This window comes from Salmo trutta, chromosome 17 (genome assembly GCF_901001165.1).
Source record: "Salmo trutta chromosome 17, fSalTru1.1, whole genome shotgun sequence".
Classification (NCBI taxonomy): domain Eukaryota; kingdom Metazoa; phylum Chordata; class Actinopteri; order Salmoniformes; family Salmonidae; genus Salmo; species Salmo trutta.
Genome location: NC_042973.1, coordinates 43,807,379 through 43,831,469, shown reverse-complemented (window position 1 = coordinate 43,831,469; position 24,091 = coordinate 43,807,379). Strand labels below are relative to the sequence as shown.

Here is a 24,091-nt window from a genome sequence, read left to right as displayed (position 1 = left end):
TTACAACGGGTCTGAGCAGCATCACCGAAGCGCATCAGCTGTAAACAAAACTGAAACACTGCATATTCATGGTAACTGACAAGTACCATACCACCAGCCTTGTCTAAAATGTGCCCACACCTGCCCAGCTGCTACTGCCCAGCTGCTACAGTAGCTACTGTATGACAAAACATTACTCCGCTAGCTACATCTGCTGAGAGTGAGTATTACCTTGAACAAGATGAAGTACTAACAACTTGTGGCATGAAATCTCATATAAGCTTTACAAATGAAATCTGAAATGATTTGTTATTGTGAATCCAACACCGGACCCACAGATCAATCACCAGCCATAAAAGCATGACTGACATCACCTGCTGTTTACATACGCATGCATAGACTATATGAGCTGATGAAAAGAAAGTCATTATTATTATACATGGTCCACTTTATTTTATACGTTTCACTTGATAACACAAGGTCAGTCTGTCTACAGAAGGCCTGGCCAGGAAGCAGGTATGGTAGCAATAAGAAAAGAAAGTAAATGACAACAGTTCAAAAGAGAAAAGGGGTGCAGAGCAGTCAGTTAGGGGAAAAAAAACTGGCTGTAGAGAAATGAGAAGGAAGGATGGAGAAGAGTTCAGGGGTCAAGAGAGATATTTAACACTGTTCAACAAGCATGACACAAGCATGACTTGAATTCAGGGGAGGGAGTGTCCAGTTGTTTAGCTTTGTGGAACAAGAGCCTAAAACTAGTCGGAAGAACATGTATATTGTAGAGGTCTTTTGGGACAACTGTGGAATATGGGCCTGCCAAGTAACATCAAGCAGTTTAAATAGTGAGAACAAAGATGGTGTTCATTATTTTAAAAACTAAACATAACATGCAAGCGGTTTCCCCTGACCTAATTTCAAGCTTTGATTGTCCTCCAGTCAAAATAAGGTAGTGTCACTTCTTACAATAGGATTGTGTGGGCCTAAACAAATTGTCCATGCATCTGGAGAAAGCAGGGTTAAATACAAATGTATGGTCTGTGTGTGTGTGTGTATGCATCTCAACACTTCCAGCACCTGAACAAAAAAAAATACTGTTTAAAAAAGAAAAATCTGAATTGATGTCCTTTATTCCTACAGAACGTTCAATGGCTAAAAAAAATGTATTAGTACAAGGGTGCTCCTAAACAAGAGATGAGCAGTCTTCATTCAGTTTGGTTCCTTTAAGTTACAGGTTGGGGTGTTTAGCGTCGCCGTGTGTGGGCATGCGTGGGTGAAGGCTTGACGCAGTGCCCTGCCTCAGGGGTCAAAGATGGTCCCAATGCGTCACAGCACCAGCTTCCGGTCTGGGTGGTCAGCGCGGCCTGAGCGCTGGTGGCGCACCTCCAGGTGTTTGCTCTGGACCCGGTCAAAGTGCTGCAGCAGGTCATTGTAGTCCATGTGGGTGTAGGCCGGACGCTTGGTGCCAACAGGCTTAGACTCAATGTACTTTGACTCATCCCTGCAACATAAAAACATGCTTCCAGATAAATTATAACAATACATATGCATGGGGCACATCCGATGAGAAGTGTTAAGATGAATATTGTAATGGCCATGGATAGAATTCTGCACTGTGGGCACACCACAATAACACAGTGTTTAGTTCTACTCACACTGTCCTCATAAGCTCTGGGTTAGGCACACAGCGCAGGCGGTGGGAGAGCAGCTGGAAGGCCTGGCTCTGGGGCAGCAGCATCAGCAGGCCGTACAGGGCCTTGATCAGGTATGGGTTGTTCTCCACATCCAGCAGTTGGAGACGCAAGTCTATAAAAACAAACAGTTGAGAGACCGGTTGGTTGGCTAGTGTGTGTTTGTAGTGCGGTGCAATGTGTGGCTGAATCCCAAATCAGTACCTTCCCCCTCCATTTGCACATTCATGCGCACATCTGCCATATGCACCAGTGTCCCAAAGCTGAGGGAGTGAAAATTGAGGGTGTAGGGGCTAATTACACCTTCCGATAGCCACTCGGCCAAGCCAACAAGGCTGCAGGCTCCAGGGCGAAGTGCTTTACCGATACACACAGCGATATGTTTGGAGAGGCGTGTTACGTCTGAGGCTTGACACATAACAACAAATAATGCCCAAATTAAATGTTAACTGTTACTGAGGTTTATCTTGTAAATCGACAGAGGGAATTTGTTAATTTGAACTTCATGCTTGTTTTATTATTGAAATGTGGAACATGAATTGCATCATTCAAGTCACAAGTGTGTCCCAAAGTTGAAGGGCTGATCCCCCTTGCAACTCTAAGTCGCCCTCAAAAGTTCCATCAGAAACACGTGAAAACGGAGGGCCATCCGTTTGAGTTGGTAGGGGCGAGTGGGTGGTTTGGGATCCACTGTGCGTGTTCTGATCCAATATTGAGCTGTGGGACTCACAGGTAAAGATGGGGCTCTCGATCAACTGTACCAGCTTGTCAACTTCCATGAGGAAGTCTACAGTCACCTCCAAATCACCGCTAAATGGCTAACATTAAGGAAATATAGTATGCCATAATATACCAATAGGCATACACTACGAGGTGCAACAACGCTGATATGCAAAATGTATATCAAAGACAACCAGAAAGGATACAACTTCTGGATGAGGTCATAGGCATGGCGGTAGTTCTGGGTCAGGAAGCAGAGAGACACAGTGGCCACAGGGTTGTGACACCAGGAACGATACAGGCAGCAGAACAGGGCACAGCTCTCCTGCAGGGGGCACCAAACACAATTAACATGAGGATACACACAGCAGGGAAAACTATACCTCATTGGGTCAACAGGGTTGGGTTCAATTCCATTACAATTCTGCCCGTTCAAGAAGTGAATTAAAATTCATGTTCAGCATATTTTTCAAAATACTTTCATTTTTTTTATTGGAAATTTCCTGAATTCAAATGGAATTGGTGGTCAGCCATACAGAGGAATCCCATTTCTCAGGCATTACCTGTGTGCGCAGGTCCTTGAGCTGGTTGCGCAGCTGAAAGAGCTCTGCGGAGGTGAGCAGGATGGTGTTGAGCGTCTGCACCATGGTGGATGCAAACTTCAGGTCCTCTTCCTTCAACAGGATGTCTGCCATGGAGTGGAATATGTTCTCCGCGTGCAGAAGCAGACACAGCTGCCTGGGGGGGATGAGTGCAAGGAGAGTGAGGTGATGGGTAACTGAAACTACAAACAATCCCAGAGGGGTGGAGTAGGTTGAAAAATAAACAAATCCATGGTCTCGAGAAACTTGGAGTTTCCTGTGAGTCTAACTCAATGTCGCAGCTCGTTGATGCACATATGTCACTACCTGATAATGAAGGCTCCTCTGTTCTCCAGCAGCTTTCTCTCCAGGCAGAAGCGCTTCAGCAGGTTGATCATGAACTTGTAGAAGTAAGAGTTCATGCTGGGGGTGGAGGGCGACGCGTCGCCTATTTTGGAACCAGGGTTACAGGACATTAGGTGGGTGAGAATTAATGCATCATTTACTTTTATGCATTATACTACTGTTCCGGAGCCATTTTCTACTCACCCACGACTGTCTGTGGGCCTGCCTTGGCCCCATCAGGAACCTGAAGCTCCAGTTTACTGTCAGAATTATCACAGGAGCCTGAGGAATCGGTCTGTCCTGCTGGGGATGACGCAATCTCAGCCAGAACCTCCAGGTCCTTAAGAATGACCTGGATAATAGATAGGGTGAGGTTGGTTACTTTTGTAAAAACTTGTATTAAAAAGATAGTTGAGCCAAATTACAAATTGCTTACATCGTAAGGAAACCAGTCTATGGACAAGGCAAGTCAGCAATCAATGCTTTGGTTGTTTACCTGGCCAATTGGATTTTCCACAAATGCTCAAAAGTAAGCAGTTGAAACAGTGGCCAAGTAAACAAAACCAAAAGCATGGATTGCTGTTCAACCTTGTCCATAGACTGCTTGGATTAAGTATACCTTTAACATTAGTGAGATACTGAACTGGGGGTGCATGTAGTACTCACCTCATCAGACTCATCTGAGAGTGTCTTCAGCAGCATGGGGAACAGACTGTCTGTGTGCCGGAACATCTGCACGTCAAAGGCACACAAATAGACACACACAGATCAGTGTGCTGATAGACATACTGTAAAACACTCTAAAGAAAGGAGCAGCATTGGTAATACGACCCACTTTGCGAGGTGTCTTGATGTAGAGGTGGTACAGCCACTTGAGCACGGCGATGCGGGTCATCATGCCGGTGGAGGAGTCATGCAGGTGGCGGTCCAGCACCTGAACTATCCCATCAAGGTCAAGGGTCACCTGTGACCGGTCAGCACTATCCAGGAGAGAGAAAACAGGTAAGAATGGAAGTACACAAGACAAAGATATGGAAACACATACTCCAAAATATGTAACAGCAGATACTAAAAAGCCACAGGGGGAAACAGAAACAATACAGAGGAAGATCAAACACTGTAGAGGCTTTTGAGGCATGGTCGAGTATAACAGAAAACAGTAGACCCACATAAATGAGACATGGGTGTCGGACTGCACGACAGATCTGGGCAATTCAGCAGCTTAGCAAGTTAACACTGCTCTAGACTCTAGAGGACACAATGCACAAGCTTTCAGATCTACTGCACAGCTAGGCCAGCAGGAACTATGGGAAATCTGGAGTTTATCTACAGTGCATTCAGAAAGTATTCAGACCACTTGACTTTTTCCACATTTTGCTACATTACAGCCTTATTCTAAAATTGATTAAATAGTTATTTCCCCCATCAATCTACACACAATACCCTATAATGACAAAGCAAAAACAGGTTTAAAAATGTTTGCACATATATATATAAAAAAAAAATATTAAAAGAAAATTGTATTCAGACCCTGCACTCAGTACTTTGTTGAAGCACCTTTGGCAGCGATTACAGCCTCAAGTCTTCTTGGGTATGACACTACAAGCTTGGCACACATGTATTTGGAGAGTTTCTCCCATTCTTCTCTGCAGATCCTCTCAAGCTCTGTCAGGTTGGATGGGGAGCGTTGCTTCACAACTATTTTCAGGTCTCTCCAAAGATATTCGATCGGGTTCTGTCTGGGCTCTGGCTGGGCTGGGCCACTCATGGACATTCAGAGACTTGTCCAGAAGCCACTCCTGCGTTGTCTTGTCTGTGTGCGTGCGTAGGGTCATTGTCCTGTTGGAAGGTGAACCTTTGCCCCAGTCTGAGGTCCTGAGTACTCTGGAGCAGGTTTTCATCAAGAATCTCTGTACTTTGCTCCGTTCATCTTTCCCTTGATCCTGACTAGTCTCCCTGTCCCTGCCACTGAATAACAAACCCCACAGCATGATGCTGCCACCACCATGCTTCACCGTAGGGATGGTGTGAGGTTTCCTCCAGACGTGATGGTTGGCATTCAGGTCAAAGAGTTCAATCTTGGTTTCATCAGAGCAGAGAATCTTGTTTCTCATGGTCAGAGTCCTTTGGGTGCCTTTTGACAAACTCCAAGTGGACTGTCATGTGCCTTTTACTAAAGAGCGGCTTCTGTCTGGCCACTCTACCACGAAGGCCTGATATCTGGAGTGCTGCAGAGATGGTTGTCCTTCTGGAAGGTTCTCCCATCTCCACAGAGGAACTCTGGAGCTCTGTCATTGACCATCGGGTTCGTGGTCTCCTCCCTGACCAAGACCCTTCTCCCCCGATTGCCCAGTTTTGCCAGATGGAACGCTCTATGAAGTGTCTTGGTGGTTCCAAACTTCTTCCATTTAAGAATGATGGAGGCCACTGTGTTCTTGGGTACCTTCAATGCTGCAGAAATATTTTGGTACCCTTCCCCAGATCTATGCCTTGACACAATCCTGTCTCGGAGCTCTACGGACAATTCCTTCAACCTCATGGCTTGGTTTTTGCTCTGACATGCACTGTCAACTGTGGGACCTTATATAGATGGGTGTGTGCCTTTCGAAAGCATGTCGAATGAATTGAATTTACCACAGGTGGACTCCAATCAAGTTGTCGAAACATCTCAAGGATGATCAATGTTAACGGAATGCACCTGAGCTCAATTTCAGGTCTCATAGCAAAGGGTCTGAAAACGTATTTAAATAAGAGATTTAAATGAGAGATATACATACACACACACACACATACACACACACACACACACATATATATATATATATAGTTGAAGTAGGAAGTTAACATAAACTAGTTTTAATGACTCCAACCTAAGTGTTTCAACCACTCCACAAATTTCTTGTTAACAAACTATAGTTTTGGCAAGTCAGTAAGGACATCTATTTTGTGCATAACACAAGTAATCTTTCCAACAATTGTTTACAGACAGATTATTTCACTGTATCACAATTCCAGTGGGTCAGAAGTTTACATACACTAAGTTGACTGTGCCTTTAAACAGCTTGGAAAATTCCAGAAAATGATGTCATGGCTTTAGAAGCTTCTGATAAATGATGTCAATTAGCCTGAGTCAATTGGAGGTGTACCTGTGGATGTATTTCAAGGCCTACCTTCAAACTTGGTGCCTCTTTGCTTGACATCATGGGAAAATCAAAAGAAATCAGCCAAGATCTCAGAAAAAAAGTTGTAGACCTCCACAAGTCTGGTTCATCCTTGGGCGCAATTTCCAAACGCCTGAAGGTACCACTTTATCTGTACAAACAATAGTACGCAAGTATAAACACCATGGGACCACACAGCCGTCATACCGCTCAGGAAGGAGACGCGTTCTGTCTCCTAGAGATGAACGTAATTTGGTGCAAAAAGTACAAATCAATCCCAGAACAACAGCAAAGGACCTTGTGAAGATGCTGGAGGAAACAGGTACAAAAGTATCTATGTCCACAGTAAAACGAGTCCTATATCGACATAACCGTTAAGGCCGCTCAGCAAGGAAGAAGCCACTCCAAAACCGCCATTAAAAATCCAGACTACGGTTTGCAATTGCACATGGGGACAAAGATCATACTTTTTGCAGAAATGTCTTCTGGTCTGATGAAACAAAAATAGAACTGTTTGGCCATAATGACCGTTCCTATGTTTGGAGGAAAAAGGGGGATGCTTGCAAGCTGAAGAACACCATCCCAAACGTGAAGCACAGGGGAGGCAGCATCATGTTGTGGGGGTGCTTTGCTGCAGGAGGGACTGGTGCACTTCACAAAATAGATGGCATCATGAGGGAGGGGAAATGATGTGGATATATTGAAGCAACATCTCAAGACATCAGTCAGGAAGTTAAAGCTTGGTCGCAAATGGGTCTTCCAAATGGACAATGACCCCAAGCATACTTCCAAAGTTGTGGCAAAATGGCAACAAAGTCAAGGTATTGGAGTGGCCATCACAAAGCCCTGACCTCAATCCTATAGAAAATTTGTGGGCAGAACTGAAAAAGTGTGTGCGAGCAAGGAGGCCTACAAACCTGACTCAGTTACAACAGCTCTGTCAGGAGGAATGGGTCAAAATTCACTGAACTTATTGTGGGAAGCTTGTGGAAGGCTACCCGAAAGGTTTGACCCAAGTTAAACAATTTAAAGGCAATGCTACCAAATACTAATTGAGTGTATGTAAACTTCTGACCCACTGGGAATGGGATTAAAGAAATAAAAGCTGAAATAAAATCACTCTACTTCTACATTCTATTCTGACATTTCACATTCTTAAAATAAAGTGGTGATCCTAACTGACCAAAGACAGGGAATTGTTACTAGGATTAAATGTCAAGAATTGTGAAAAACTGAGTTTAAATGCATTTGGCTAAATCTGTTTGCACTTTGTCATTATGCGTGTAGAAGGGAAAAGGGAAAAATACTTAAAATAAGGCTAATGTAACAAAATGTGGAGAAAGGGAAGGGGTCTGAATACTTTCCGAATGCACTGTATGTGTGTTCGAACTGGCTCCATGTAAATGAATGAGCAAACATTTATCGTGACAGATCCTCCTCAGTTCCCAACATTTATCTGAGCACAGACAAACATCTTCTAGCTTCTCTGCAGGTCTATTCGTTCATTCCACCAAACTTACGACTGCAGCTTTTCCACAATCCCTCCCCCCCTTCCAACCCTGCTGTGCCGTGGCATTCTTCTCTCCTTCAGAAACAGAGGGACCCTTTTCTTCACAGCTAAGCATTGGTGGTTGAGTGGTAGAATTCTCACGCTGCCAGGCCTGGGTTCGATTCCCAGCCAATGTATGCACAACCTTTTTGGAGCTTCTATACTGCACAAAATATAAAACGCAACATGTAGTGTTGGTGCCATTTTTCATGCACTGAAATAAAAGATCCAAGAAATGTTCCATATGCAGAAATTTGTTTACATCCCTGTTAGTGAGCTTTTCTCTGTTGCCAAGATAATCCAGCCAGGTGTACCCTGTGCTGGGGAAAATAAAAGGCCACTCTAAAACGTACAGTTTTGTCAAACAATACAATGCCACAGATGTCTCAAGTTGAAGGAGCGTGCAGTTGGCATGGTGACTGCTGGAATGTCCAACAGAGCTGTTGCCAGAAAAATGTTATGTTTATTTCTCTACCATAAGCCGTCTGTCATTTTTAGAGAATTTGGCAGCACGTCCAACCAGCCTCACAACCGCAGACAAATCACAAAAGCTTGAAGATTTTGCGAATACATGGCACCAGTCATGAGGCATGGCACAAGCATGACATGTCGTCTCCATGCAAAACAGAGACGTCAGGTCTAATTAAAAACAAGGCTTCACTGTAAGTCCCGTGTGGCTCAGTTGGTAGAGCATGGTGTTTGCAACGCCAGGGTTGTGGGTTCGATTCCCACCGGGGACCAGTAAGAGAAAAAAATGTTTTATTAAATGTATGCATTCACTACTGTAAGTCGCTCTGGATAAGAGCGTCTGCTAAATGACTAAAATGTAAATAATCCAATAGCTCAGACAAACTGGTAGGGTTGAGTGGCTCAAAGTAAAGTTGGTGGCTACTGACTAGCATTGCGATTCTACAAGTAGAAACAGCAGGTACAGCTTTTGTTCAAGCAAGAGAAGGAAAGCCTCCCACTGTGATAAGTACCTATCAGCAGTGAGATTCTCAATGTGTTTCATGCATAATAAGGGTTGCAAGGAGCAGTACGTCACTAAAGGTTGTACTCAGGGTTTTGCTGTAATCTAAGCATTGTATGGAGTAGGACACCACATTTTTAGAGGTTGAATGGGTTATACCACTAATCTAAAGGGTTATAATACAATAATATTCATAATAATAAATACAGTCAGGTCCATAATTATTGGCACCCTTGAGAAAATAATTAAGACTTGGGACATTTTATAATTACATAAATGCTCAGACAAAGATATTTGGTTTAACAAGTAGTAATACATCTAAAAAAGATGGGGCAAAATTCTCACCATGATTTAATCCTCTAGCACCCTCCCCTTCTAAAATCTTTAATGAGAATGGAGAACACGTTGGGAGGGATGTTAGACCATTCTTCCATACAGAATCTTTCCAGATCCTTGATATCCTTCGTCTGCTCTTATGGACTTCCCTCTTCAATTCAAACCACAGGTTTTCAATGGGGTTCAAGTCCGAGGACAGATGGCCATTGCAAAATATTGATTGTGGTCAATTAACAATTTCTTTGAATTTTGATTTGTGTTTGGGATTATTGTCTTGCTGGAAGATCCACAAGTGTCATCCTCCTGGCAGAGGCAACCAAATTTTTGCCTAAAATGTCCTGATACTTGTTAAAGTTAATGATGTTGTTGACCTTAACAAGGGCCCCAGTACCAGTGAAAGTAAAATAGCCCAATAACAAAGATCCATCATCATATTTTACCGCTATAATGAGGTACTTTCTGCACATGCAAACGACCGGTTCAATTCAGTCTTATGTAGCAAAATAAGATGTCATTTTTTTAAAAAGTAGGTTCTTTTTCATACAGTTAAAGCAATCATTTAAAGAATTAATGCAGCAAAATGGACAATCAGTATGAGTTACCATCGAGAGCATTCTTTTCACTAAAGGCTGTTCCCAATATGTATAAGAAAGTGAGGGGAGAAATTCCCCAAGAACTCAAGACATAACCAATTTCTCTCACAACAGATATTTGGTCTAGCGTAAACATGACCCCATACATGAGCCTGACTGTTCACTACATATCCAGTGATTGGTCTCATGCCCCATTGTCTTGAGACAACCTATATGCCAGAGAACCATACTGCAGACAACCTGAGTGAAGCTCTCCGGTCCGTGTTGGCAGAATGGGCATTGGATGAGAAGAAAGTGTCCTTTGGCACAACTGACAACAGCGCAAACATTGTGGCCGCTGTGAGGCAGTTGGGTTGGCCATGGCTTAACTGCTTTGAACACAAACTGCATCTGGCAGTCACAGAAGGTGTTGCAAGTCAGAAAAAACACGCAACCCGGGCATTCGACAATGTAGAAAATGATAAAAATAAAGAATCCCTGAAATGAGTAGGTGTGTCCAAACTTTCGACTGGTACTGTATATGAAATTATGCCTATTGCATTCCATAAATGTTTGGCTATTTAAATCAAATAAAATTAGTCCTATTAATTGAATGATGTGCACATTTCATTCTATTAATTTTAGGCTATTTAAATCAAATACATGCTACAATTTTTTGTTATCAAGATGTTGGTCCTTGATTAATAAATTGAATAAATCAAATTATATGAAATGCAAGGGAATAAATATTTTAATCCTGCAGGATTGTAAAACACATTGGGGGACCAAACAACAAATGGTCTAAAGAGTTTTGGAGCAGGTCCTGGCCCTTCTTTGGACACTGTGTTAACTACCCTCCAGACGAGCTTCAATGCCATACAACTCTCCTTCCGTGGTCTCCAACTGCACTTAAATACAAGTAAAACTAAACGCATGCTCTTCAACCGATCGCTGCCTGCACCTGCCCGCCTGTCCAGCATCACTACTCTGGACGGTTCTGACTTAGAATATGTGGACAACTACAAATACCTAGGTGTCTGGTTAGACTGAACTCTCCTTCCAGACTCACATTCAAACATCTCCAATCCAAAGTTAAATCTAGAATTGGCTTCCTATTTCGCAACAAAGCATCTTTCACTCATGCTGCCTAACATACCCTCGTAAAACTGACCATCCTACCGATCCTCGACAATGTCATTTACAAAATAGCCTCCAATACCCAACTCAAAAATTGGATGCAGTCTATCACAGTGCCATCTGTTTTGTCACCAAAGCCCCATATACTACCCACCACTGCGACCTGTAAGCTCGTTGGCTGGCCCTCGCTTCATACTCGTCGCCAAACCCACTGGCTCCAGGTCATCTACAAAACCCTGCTAGGTAAAGTTCCCCCTTATCTCAGCTTGCTGGTCACCATAGTAGCATCCACCTGTAGCACGCGCTCCAGCAGGTATATCTCTCTGGTCACCCCCAAAGCCAATTCCTCCTTCGGCCGTCTCTCCTTCCAGTTCTCTGCTGCCAATGACTGGAACGAACTACAAAAATCTCTAAAACTGGAAACACTTATCTTCCTCACTAGCTTTAAGCACCAGCTGTCAGAGCAGCTCACAGACTACTGCACCTGTACATAGCCCATCTATAATTTAGCCCAAACAACTACCTCTTCCCCTACTGTATTTATTTAGCTCCTTTGCACTCCATTATTTCTACTTTGCACTTTCTTCCACTGCAAATCTACCATTCCAGTGTTTTACTTGCTATATTGTATTTACTTCGCCACCATGGCCTTTTTTGCCTTTACCTCCCTTATCTCACCTCATTTGCTCGCTTTGTATATAGACTTATTTTTCTACTATATTATTGACTGTATGTTTGTTTTACTCCATGTGTAACTCTGTGTTGTATGTGTCAAACTGCTTGCTTTATCTTGGCCAGGTCGCAATTGTAAATGAGAACTTGTTCTCAACTTGCCTACCTGGTTAAATAAAGGTGAAATAATAAATAAATAAAAATGACGGGTATTGATTGACGATCGAGACCACAAGCATTTAGATCAGTCATGGCACGTCAATGTTCTGCAAACGGTCAATGCTGCACCGTAGCCTGTGCCCAACTTCACTGATATCCAATCTGGGGAGAACTGTGTGACAGTGTCAGTCAAGCCCATTTTACAACTTTTAACAGGACACACGCAACGACTCAGAGCTATATATATATATAAAAAAAAAAAAGATGGGCAGTGTATTGCAGGACAGTTAAGCTGCCCGTTGTCTATTACGGCTATTGTTTCAGTCCACTATCATAGGCTATAGCACTCGCCAAAGTTAAGCTATAAGGTTTTGAATAAGAAACACCATGTTTCTTAACCTCCCTGGGCAAGGTGGGACGCTTGCATCCCACCTAGTCAACAGCCAGTGGAATCGCGTGGCGCAAAATACAAATACCCCATAAATGCTATAACTTCAATTTCTCAAACATATGACTATTTTACACCATTTTAAAGACAAGACTCTCGTTAATCTAACCACATTGTCCGATTTCAAAAAGGCTTTACAGCTGTGAGTGTGACAAAATAAAAGCAGGGCATTCTACCGGAGTATTTCAGAACTTGGACACTGTCTTGTTTGCATAATGTGATAAACTAATTTGAATTTGGTGTAGGTCATGTTCTTCACATTAGTCTCTGGTAAACACACACTATATCAAATAAAATCTAAATTTGTCACATGCACAGGATACACAAGGTGTAAACGGTACAGTGAAATAGTTAGTTGTGTAGTGGAGTCTTTGCTAGCTAGCTAAACAATTACCCATTATCCCAACTCATGTTACTACCATGCATTAATCTGCAGGTAGGTGAAGCTAACCAATTAGGTTCAATGTTATCGAGCTAACATTGGGCTATATCTAGTAACGCAAATGGCTTTCTGAGATACGAACAATATTACTACACAGATCATACACGTAACGTTAGCTAGCGAGCCAGCCAGCTAACGTTAGCTAGCTAACAGTACGCTTTAACTTCCAATGTTCGCTAGCTACTCTCTTACCCGTATACATGGATGAACGCTTCTCCCTCTGTCACGGATGCCATGGTTGCCCTTAGTTTGAAGATGTAATCCAGTGTTTTTATGCAACAGCCTTCTGTGTGTTCTCCCTCATATTTGCAATCAAACGCCAGAATTTTATCCATCTCTACATATCATACTCTGCTTCCACTGGGCATTTCACCGATTTCAAAACTCAGTCCTCCAGAAAGTGGAGATTTGTAACACTTTTACAGTTCTTCGTGATATCTTTCAAAAAAGCATAATTAGAAAGGTTTACCTACACATACTGCGCAGCTAAATGTTAGACAGAAGCATGCTACATGGCACATGAAATGTTAATGAAAGCCACCACTGGTGTGTGTGATCAAAAAGCTCATGTCACCAGACTTAATAATGTCCCACATGTTTTTAAGCATACAATATAGCTCAGTATTTGTATCATTTATTTAGTACAGCATTTTTTTTCTCATCTTTATCAAGGGTGCCAATAATTATGGACCTGACTGAATATGTGATGGGTTGTATGGGATACATCCTAACGGTTTTATAGACTACATCCTAAGGGTTGTCTAAGTACTTGGATAGTTGGAGGTGGACTGTGGTACTCTTCAGGCCAAGGCGGTGTGTCACCGTGGACACGGTGGAGCAGAACAAGGGTCTTTGGAACTTCTTACGAGGTCTCATAGGGAAGAGAAAGCTAACTTGTGGTTAATCACATATGAATGCTAAATGCAGGCCAAGTGAGGGCACACCGAGCAAAGGGAAATCATTCCAGACGGTTGCCACCAATACGTAAAATGTATGAATGCATGACTAAATCACTTCAGATTAAAGTGTCTGCTAAATGGCATATATTACTATTAAGGCCAGTCTGGATATATTTTATTTTCTAGGACATCTGCATTAATTCTGAACATGCTGCCAGTGAATATTGGAATGCCCACAGGGAAGATGTACATTTGAAATACAAATACATATTGTTAATTAAAATCTCACCATTTACAACTAATACAGCTGCGAAGGTCAGTCTGATAATCAAACAGCACTTTGAAATATAAATTGATGAAATGTCTAATTACCAGAGGTGGGACTAAGTCACTATTATTCCAGTCACAAGCAAGTCTCAAGGTCCGAGTCTCCAGTCGAGTTCCAAGAAGAACAGGCTCGAGTCAAGTGCAAGTCGTGCATTCTAACAGCAAGTCAAGTAAAAAAATGATCTATACATGCTATGAGAAGTTCAACTACCAATCTTTATTTGAGGCTACCAGACATTTGAGGCTACCAGACAGAACTTTTCATTACTGTGTCTATAACACATTGATTGTAATAATTACATTTTAACAAATTCAAAAAGTCAGCTTCATAAGTGAATTATCAATTTCGACATACCAAAAGACCAGTAGCTAAGCCTCTGCTAGTAATTGTTGCCTGATGCCCCATTGCTGGTAAGTTTGCAAAGTAAAGAGTTAATTTTTTGATTACCAAAATGTTTTGCAGCTGGATATTTATAGGAAATCAACTCTCCCTACAATTTGACGTTGGCGCTGCACCTGATCCTGTTGCTGTACAGCAAATCAGCACTCTGTTTGCTAGCTCAGTGGTTCTCAAACTTTGACCCGCGACCCCCAAAAAAAGCAGTGGTTCAAAGCTTGCGACCCGACCCCCCATATGCGCACACAATCACTTCTCAAAATGTAGCTGATCATTACAGCCATAAACGGTGAGGGATTTTCTAAATGTAAGATACAGAAATAAACTGCGTTTTACACCTGCATTTGAAAGTCATTCATGTTAGCAGCAAACGTCAACCATATGTCACTTCTCTGGAGTCTACCTGTATGCAGTGAAGGTGGCAGTATCAGATGGTAAGCAGGGTCTGACTGCGCGCTATCACTTTGGAGGGCCACCTCCCTGCAGAATGCGTTTTGCAAACTGGGTAACCCTTTTCTTCCTCGCTAATTCCGTAATTAGCCAGAATGTTATTCATCCCATAATATTGAAGGCAGCGCAATGTTACAGCCATCTTTACACATATTGCTAGTAGTCACAAACTAGTCCCATCAGAAATATGAAAATGATCAACGAAATCACCAGGTAGCCTATTATTGTTCTGGCAAAGATGCCCCAGTAGTATAATATAAATGTAGGCCTACTCAGTTTTTGTCAGGCAAAACAGAGGAAATGAAGCAAGTGCTTTCTGGTCACTAATCTCTGGATATGCAAGCCCACCTTTGCTCGCCAATGCTGATTACCTCTCATTGGTTAACAATCAAGATGCACAATTTTTGGATTCTGAAGCACAGGCATGCTTGAGACAAATTAGTACAATACTGTAGGCCTATATTACAAACCCGATCAAATAAAATGTTATGTCACATGCTTCTGCCTAGAAGGCAAGCATACCGGGGTCGCCTCTTCAATTGAGACTAGTGTTTTGCGGGTACTATTTAATGAAGCTGCCAGTTGAGGACTTGTGAGGAGTCTTTCTCAAACTAGACACTAATGTACTTGTCCTCTTGCTCAGTTGTGCACCGGGGCCTCCCACTCCTCTTTCTATTCTGGTTAGAGCCAGTTTGCACTGTTCTAGTACACAGCGCTGTACAAGATCTTCAGTTTCTTGGCAATTTCTCGCATGGGATAGTCTAAAGAAGTTGTATTGCTTCTTTAAATCAGGACAACAGTTTTCAGCTGTGCTAACATGATTGCAAAAGGGTTTTCTAATGATCAATTTGCCTTTTAAAATGATAAACTTCCCTCTGTACGGCTATGTAGATATCCTATTAAAAACCAGCTGTCATTTACGACATTAACAATGTCTACACTGTATTTCTGATCAATTTTATATTTTAAGTGCTTTTCTTTGAAAAACAAGGGAATTTCTAAGTGACCCCAAACTTTTGAACGGTAGTGTGTGTATATAAACTCAGCAATAAAAGAAAACGTCCTCTCACGGTCAACTGCGTTTATTTTCAGCAAAAAGTAAAAGTAACAGTCAGTATCTGGTGGCCACCAGCTGCATTAAGTACTGCAGTGCATCTCCTCCTTATGGACTGCACCAGATTTGCTAGTTCTTGCTGTGAGATGTTACCCCACTCTTCCACCAAGGCACCTGCAAGTTCCCGGACATTTCTGGGGGGAATGGCCCTAGCCCTCACCCTTCGATCCAACAGGTCCCAGACGTGCTCAATGGGATTGAGAGCCGGGCTCTTCGCTGGCCATGGCAGAACACTGACATTCCTGTCTTGCAGGAAATCACGCACAGAACAAGCAGTATGGCTGGTGGCATTGTCATGCTGGAGGGTCATGTCAGAATGAACCTGCAGGAAGGGTACCACATGAGGGAGGATGATGTCTTCCCTGTAACGCACAGCGTTGCAATTGCCTGCAATGACAATAAGCTCAGTCCGATGATGCTGTGACACACCGCCCCAGACCATGACGGACCCTCCACCTCCAAATCGATCCCGCTCCAGAGTACAGGCCTTGGTGTAACACTCATTCCTTCGACGATAAACGCAAATCCGAAGATCAGCCCTGGTGAGACAAAACCGCAACTCGTCAGTGAAGAGCACTTTTTGCCAGTCCTGTCTGGTCCAGCGACGGTGGGTTTGTGCCCATAGGCGACATTGTTGCCGGTGATGTCTGAGGACCTGCCTTACAACAGGCCTACAAGCCTTCAGTCCAGCCTCTCTCAGCCTATTGCGGACAGTCTGAGCACTGATGGAGGGATTGTGCATTCCTGGTGTAACTCGGGCAGTTGTTGTTGCCATCCTGTACCTGTCCCGCAGGTGTGATGTTTGGATGTACCAATCCGGTGCAGGTGTTGTTACACGTGGTCTGCCACTGTGAGGACGATCAGCTGTCCGTCCTGTAGCGCCGTCTTAGGCGTCTCACAGTATGGATATTGCAATTTATTGTCCTGGCCACATCTGCAGTCCTCATGTCTCCTTGCAGCATGCCTAAGGCGCATTCACGCAGATGAGCAGGGCATCTTTCTTTTGGTATTTTTCAGAATCAGTAGAAAGGCCTCTTTAGTGTCCTAAGTTTTCATAACTGTGACCTTAATTGCCTACCATCTGTAAGCTGTTAGTGTCTTAACGACTGTTCCACAGGTGCATGTTCATTAATTGTTTATGGTTCATTGAACAAGCATGGGAAACAGTGTTTAAACCCTTTACAATGAAGATCTGTCAAGTTATTTGGATTTTTACAAATTATCTTTGAAAGACAGGGTCCTGAAAAAGGGACGTTTCTTTTTTTGCTGAGTTTACACACACACACACACACACACACACACACACACACACACAAGGTATTTGAGGTAGATATGTACATAAAAGGCAAGGTAAAGTGACTAGGCATTAGAACTTGGAGGGAAGTATAGAGTTGAACGCTGAGCTATAGTCTATGAACATTAGGACCGGGACCAGTATCGTGATACTCATTAGTATCATGGCAAGGAAACAAAACAAGAAGCGGATTTACCTTCAGGGAAAAAGCCTGAATGTTGGACAAACATTATGTTGCCATCCAGAGTCAGTTATTTATTTTCCATGCTATAGCACACAATATTTTACATACAGTAGCTTTTTAAAGGAGCCAAGAGTGTGGTTGCTTTGTGTTCACATTTTTGGAGGAAAAAAATATTGCGATACTGGTATTGTCCCAGCTCGAATGAACAGCACTCACAACTATTTCCCTTCTTGTCCAGGTGGGCGACGGCAGTGTGAAACGCAATTGAGATTGCATCATCTGTGGATCTGTTGAGGTGGTATGCAAATTAGAGCGGGTCCAGGGTGTCTGGGATGATGATGATGGTGTGTTTTTGATGACCAGCCTTTCAAAGCACTTTATAATTAAAGATGTAAGTGCTGCAGGGCAATAGTCATTTGCTCCCGAGTGGCGCAGCGGTCTAAGGCAATGCATCTCAGTGCAAGAGGCATCACTACAGTCCCTGGTTCGAATCCAGGCTATATCACATCCGCCATGATTGGTAGTCCCATAGGGTGGCGCACAATTGACCCAGCGTCGTCCGGATTTGGCCGGGGTAGGCCGTCATTGTAATTAAGAATTTGTTCTTAACTGACTTGAATAGTTAAATAAATAAGATTGAAAATGTCCGTGAAGACACTTACCAGCTGGTCTACGCATGCTCTGAGAGCGAGCCCTGGTATTCCGTCTGGCCCGGCGGCCTTGCGAGTGTTAACCTGTTTAAAAGCTTTACTCACATTGGGAACGGAGAGAGATCACACAGTCATCAGAACAGGGACTTTCATGCAGGACTGTTTTCCTTGAAGCGAGTATAAAAAGGCATTTAGCTCATTTGGGAGTTCTGAGTCACTGGGCATCTCACGGCTGGGTATCCCTTTGTAATCCATTATCTTCTGCAAGCCCTGACACATCAGAGGAGCGTAGGAGCCCGGTGTAATAGAATTCCATCTTGGCAGGTAGCCTAGCGGTTAAGAGAGTCAGGCCACTAACTGGAAGGTCGTTGGTTTGAATCTCCGAGCAGACTAGGTGAACAATCTGTCGATGTGCCATTGAGCAAGACACTTATCCAGAGTGACTTACAGGAGCAATTAAGGTTAAGAGTGTCTGCTAAATTACTAAAATGTATAGCGTCCTTTTGCATGGTTGATGTCTCGGAGGTCGTAAATAAATAGGCAAATATATAAAATACAAAATGGTAGGCTATATGTAGACTATTAAAAAAAAATACTTTTTCCCCCATTCAGTTTAAACCTCACTTTGAAAACTAGCTTGCACAATTTTGCACAATTGTTTTTTTGCAAGTCGATGCTGCGGCTGTCTGTGGCTGTGTGAGAGCCAAAATGAGTGACAAAACCTGGCCAGATAATTTCAAGTTGAGTCTTGAGGCTCCAAGTCAAGCCATTTTATTTATCAAGTCGAGCCTGGAGTCAAATTTGTGACCTTGAGTCCAAGTCATGTGACGAGTCCACACCTCTGCTAATTACTAACTGCACAATTCAAATCACTTAGCACATACCTTGTGGGAGTGAAGAAGCAGATGTTGCTGAAACCCACAGACTCCTGTGACGCGTTGAGCATATCTGAAATCAGAGGTTGTTTAGAGTCAGAGCCATCAAAAAACCCTTTCAAGCTAAATAGTAGCCAATGTTAATACTGGGTGCACCACTACGTGTAAATTATAAATTGATTGTTGCCAGCGATCGCATTGAACGACCGAGAGCAATGTATTTACTGTAGCCTATAAATACTGTGCACTGGAAAACCATCAGAGGACAAGCTAAAAATAGACAATTCTGTGTGGAAATGCATTGTAACTTTAATTGAATATGTTCACGGTACAAGTCATAGCAATGCCAAATGTGTAACCCATTTATACAAATCCACTACCAGCGCAAAATGAAATGCATGCATTGGCCGGGAATCGAACCCGGGCCTCCCGCGTGGCAGGCGAGAATTCTACCACTGAACCACCAATGCTTTACATGCTAGAATTTCCCTGCGTATGGCTTAAAAAGGAACTGCGTCCCACAAAATAATCCAGCCGGAGAGTGGCCACCAACCAGAGTGAAGGGGAGGAGCACAGCAAACAAGTGACTGAGCGTGTCTCAAAGCAGGACGGAGGACTTTCAACACAGAGACTCAGACTGAATGAGCATGTATAACAAAAGGTACATTGAGAACAGGCCGCTGGAGTCTCACGGACTTTATGAGTACCTTAAATACTCCTGCTGTTGAGCTGCTATTGGTCAGGGAGAGGGGTGAGTTACCAGTAGCCTAACGTGATAACCGGCCGATGGCTGCTCATGGCACATTCTTCATGTGCCACTCACCATAGCTGGCGGGCAGACCAACATGGGCAGGCGGGGGAGGGTACAGCTCAGAGCGCATTAGGAGAAGAATGACTCATCACCCTCCTTCCCTCACTGTTTCCCCTCGAGGCAGTACTCCCCTCTCCGGCCAACCCCTTAGTGACGTGGCTCTCGGCCTCGTCCAAAAGAGCAGGATACACCCTACCCCCATCTAAACATGGGTGGTTCAGTGGTAGAATTCTTGCCTGCTGTGCAGGAGCCGGGCGGCCCGGGTTCGTTTCCCAGCCAATGCATAATACCTTTTTTAAGAGCTTCCTCCTTCCGATAATACTGTATAAACCAAACATTGAAAAGGCACAGTTGTGAAATATTACATATTTATAAAAGCTATAATCTCTCCAAATGCTGTCAGTGATTTGTCAAATATAAGAATTGTAAGGCTAAACAGAGGCACAATTTCGATAGCATAGCTCTGTAGTACAGCTACGAGCAAGGATCCATTTGAGCCACAGATGTGGATATTATTGGGTGTATGTCTGAATATGATTAGCTCCAATCTCTACAAAAAGCACTTTCAACCATAAACAGTTGGGCAAATAAATACAGAAAGACAGATATTGGTATGTATGTAAAGACACCAAATAACCAATATACCCAGATAAATAGGACAGGATATGTGACAGTATGTATGAGAGTCAGGCATACATAGAAATGCACATGGATTGTATTGGACTAGAGTTTGCTAGCTAATGCTGGCTAGCTAGCAAATGACGATACATCAGTCACGGGTCCACAAAATCATGCAAATGGTACTGAACTCAGTACCAAAATCATGTTTTGACATTGTAGTGGCTATTGGTGTTTTGCTTGTTTTTTTTTTTAACTTAGCGACATTGCGAATATCATCGTTTTGGCATTTAACTCTGATCTAACTAGCTGCATCTAATCTGGTTTCGGCATGTTGACTGACGTCCCAAATTCCCACGAGATACCGCGAGAATTTGCACACTCACGGATACGGAGCCTCAAAAATAAAAGAAATCCGGGCACAGATTAGGAGCCACTCCCAATTTAAAACTAGATCTTCTTTTCACTGGCCTACACACAACCAATGTAAAAATGAAAAAAGTCAATAAGTACTCAACCCCTTTGTTATGGCAAGGCACATAACTACCTCATCTCTGTACCACACACATACAACTATCTTGAAGGTCCATTCAGTCGAGCAGTGAATTTCAAAACAGAATCAACCAAAGACCAGGGAGGTTTTTCAATTACTTGCAAAGGGCACCTACTGGTAAATGGGAGAAAAAATAAATACATAATAAAAACAGACACTGAATATCCCTTTGAGCATGGTGAAGTTATTACATTTTGGATGGTGTATCAATAAACGCAGTCACTACAACGACGCAGGCATCCTTCCCAATTCAGTCGCCAGAGAGGAAGGAAACCGCACAGGGATTTCACTTTGAGGCCAATGGTGACTATAAAACAAAATTTAATGGCTGTGATAGGAAAAAAATGAGGATGGCTCAACAATGTAGTTACTCCTCAATACTAACCTAAAATGACAGGGGGAAAAGGAAGCCTGTGCAGAATATTCCAAAACATGCATCCTGTTTGCAATAAGGCAATAAAGTCAAACTGCAAAGAAAGTGGCAAATATTTTTGAATACAAAGTGTTATGTTTGGGCCAAATCCAACACAACACATCACCGAGTACCAATCTTCATATGTTCAACAAAACACATCACTGAGTACCACTCTTCATATTTTCAAGCGTGTGGTGGCTGCATCATGTTGTATGTATGCTTGTCATCAGTAAGGACTATGGAAGTTTTTTAAGGATAGAAAAATAAATAAAAATGAAGCGCTAAGCACAGGCAAAATCCTGGAAAACCTTGTTCAGTCTACTTAACAGATACTGGGAGACAAATGTACCCTTCAGCAGGACAATAACCTAAAACACAAGGCCAAATATACACTGGAGATCCTTACCAAGACGACACTGAATGCTGATGAAAGGCCTAGTTAAAGTTATTACTTAAATTGTCTTGAAAATCTATGGCAAGACTTAAATGGCTGTCTAGCAATGATCAACAATCCACTTGACAGAGCTTGAAGAATCTCAAAAAAAGAATAATATGCAAATATTGTACAATCCAGGTGTGCAAAGCTCTTAACCAGAAAAAATAAATCAACTGCAATCACTGCCAAAGTTAATTCTAACATGTATGGACTCAGGGGTGTGAATACTTAAGTACCGTAAATGAGATCTGTATTTAATTTTCAAAAATTTCTAAAAACATGGCATTAACTTTATCATTATGGCGTATTGTGTGGAGATGGGTGAGGAAAAACAATTTAATCCATTTTGAAACCAGGCTGTAACAAATTGTGGAATAAGGGGTATGAAAACTTTCTGAAAGCACTAAATGTCCCACAGCCCTCTGAGGTCAGAGCAAGGGACTACAATACTACGGGGTCTGGGGAGCAGTTGTAGTAGAGGGTTAAGTGCCTTGCTCAAGGGAAAAACGGCAGGAGAAGGCATCTAAGATTTTACAACAGGACCGTCACAACCCTAGTCAGTTCTCCTCCGGGTCGTTCTCACTTACAACCCCCGAGCGCCACCCCCTGCTATTTAAACAGCAGGCGGCGGCTCAACCACGCAGGAAAAAAACCCAGAACCAATCAACGCGTTGGCTCAATTTCTGAGTGAACACTGCATTTTTTTTTTTTAACTATTGTTGCACGGTATTTGAAACTTCAGTACTTTTTCAATACTAGAACAATGACTACAAAATTGACAATGAGCAGGGTGATCAGAAGAGAAAAAGGTCAACATTTTGACACTGGCCCAGACCTAAGGCAAAAAAAAAAATCCCCTTTTTCGAATTGAGTCACAGCAAACTGCTGTAAATAATAACAGGATTTGGGAATAAAATTGCCTTGATTCAATTCTCCTCCCTGTTCACCTTGGACTTAACAACCATCCTTGTCATGCAGGCCAATTTGGACACAACTTAAAACGAAGCATCAAGTGGTAACTTACCGTTAGTGTCCCCCTCTGTCTTTGGCGGGCTGTCTTCTCTGGGTTGGCTGTCACTGCTTCCAGTTTCCTCTTCATCCTCATCATCTTCAGGGGTCACCAGCTTCATCAGGCTGTGGTTACAGGCACTGGCAGCTTCTTTGGTGCCTGGAGAGGATCGGTGAAGGATACAAACCTCCCGAAACAGAGCTATGGTGCCATCTGGTGAACAGATTTGATATAAGCGAGCACTTGCTCATGCTACTCCTATCATACAGTACAATACACAACCACGTTGATCTGTGATAAATGCCTAATAGTTACCATTCTTTGCTAACGCATCAAGTTATACATTCCATCTGACACCGTGGTGTTTCTATACTAAGCTTATGATGAAGGATACTCTTTTTGCGGTCGTCATAGGACAGGCAGGGCAGGACAGCAGTCAGGATGCCGGAGGAGTAGGGCAGGACCACCCTCCCTGCCAGCTGGATAAACTCCCTCATCCACGTCATGGCTGTCAACTGGATTAGGTCATTGGCTAGAAGGACAGAAAGAGAAAGTCATTCTGGGGTCGACTTTGATAAGATAGAGAGAACTTGGATATGGTTCTGTGATAACTTGTTAAACTTTCAGGTGGATTTCAAATCATTCCTGAACTTTCAACTTTCATTCTGTTAGGGATAACTGTGACTAAGTCATATTTTTGTCTAATGGATAGGGAAAACAAATTAAACAGTCAATTTAAAAAGAGAAGATAGTCAAAGCAATGCAAGCTCTCCCTGCCATTGATATCAGATGTCATTGCAGCATTGGAGCAGATCAGTTCTCATTTCTTCATTGGCTAATGAGTCACACTATCCCTGTGATGGTTATAGTGTGATGAAAGCTCAATGCTGGGTTCCTCTTACACACACTAAGCCCAGCTACCATCTATGGTCCCGTTTATCGGTTTTCTGTTAAAACGCTAAGAAACAATTATAAAATTCCATGTCAATTTACAATGCAGAATAATGGTCCTATTACGTATGCATGACCGCTTGGGGAGGGCAATTAAGTTAAGTTATCTACCGCAACCCTTTACAGACATAGAACACAGCTACAGTAACATGTCAATAGAGACAATTGATAACTTTTCAGACAAAAAGTGCCATATCAGGTCTGTACCTTTTCAGACAGTATAATTCTGCTCCGGCATAAAATGTTCTGTATTTTTTCCCTAACAATAAACATTGCTAATTGATTTGCTGCTGTGTTGTTTTATGGTATTGTAGCTAGATGTTTTATTCTACTAAACGTCTTAGTAAGTCAC

At 42.7% G+C, this 24,091-nt stretch overlaps 1 protein-coding gene and 2 non-coding genes across 3 annotated transcripts in view; 1 reads left to right on the top strand and 2 right to left on the bottom strand.

Moving 5' to 3' along the window:
• Positions 1–409: 409 nt before the first annotated feature.
• LOC115152250 (protein VAC14 homolog) overlaps positions 410–24,091 on the bottom strand; it is a 29,227-nt gene continuing 5,545 nt past the window's right edge. The window contains exons 8-19 of the mRNA XM_029696918.1: positions 23,183–23,320; positions 22,804–22,947; positions 18,956–19,019; positions 4,146–4,290; positions 3,977–4,042; positions 3,515–3,662; positions 3,293–3,413; positions 2,948–3,122; positions 2,591–2,709; positions 2,395–2,474; positions 1,629–1,779; positions 410–1,474 (exon numbers count right to left, since the gene is read on the bottom strand). Of these exons, the coding sequence (XP_029552778.1) occupies positions 1,300–1,474; positions 1,629–1,779; positions 2,395–2,474; positions 2,591–2,709; positions 2,948–3,122; positions 3,293–3,413; positions 3,515–3,662; positions 3,977–4,042; positions 4,146–4,290; positions 18,956–19,019; positions 22,804–22,947; positions 23,183–23,320 (1,526 nt within the window). The 3' untranslated portion in view covers positions 410–1,299. The remainder of the gene's footprint in view (positions 1,475–1,628; positions 1,780–2,394; positions 2,475–2,590; positions 2,710–2,947; positions 3,123–3,292; positions 3,414–3,514; positions 3,663–3,976; positions 4,043–4,145; positions 4,291–18,955; positions 19,020–22,803; positions 22,948–23,182; positions 23,321–24,091) is intronic.
• Positions 8,687–8,760, top strand: trnaa-ugc (transfer RNA alanine (anticodon UGC)). The gene has a single exon. It is a non-coding gene; the product is annotated as a tRNA-Ala (tRNA).
• trnag-gcc (transfer RNA glycine (anticodon GCC)) lies at positions 19,346–19,416 on the bottom strand. Its single transcript has one exon. It is a non-coding gene; the product is annotated as a tRNA-Gly (tRNA).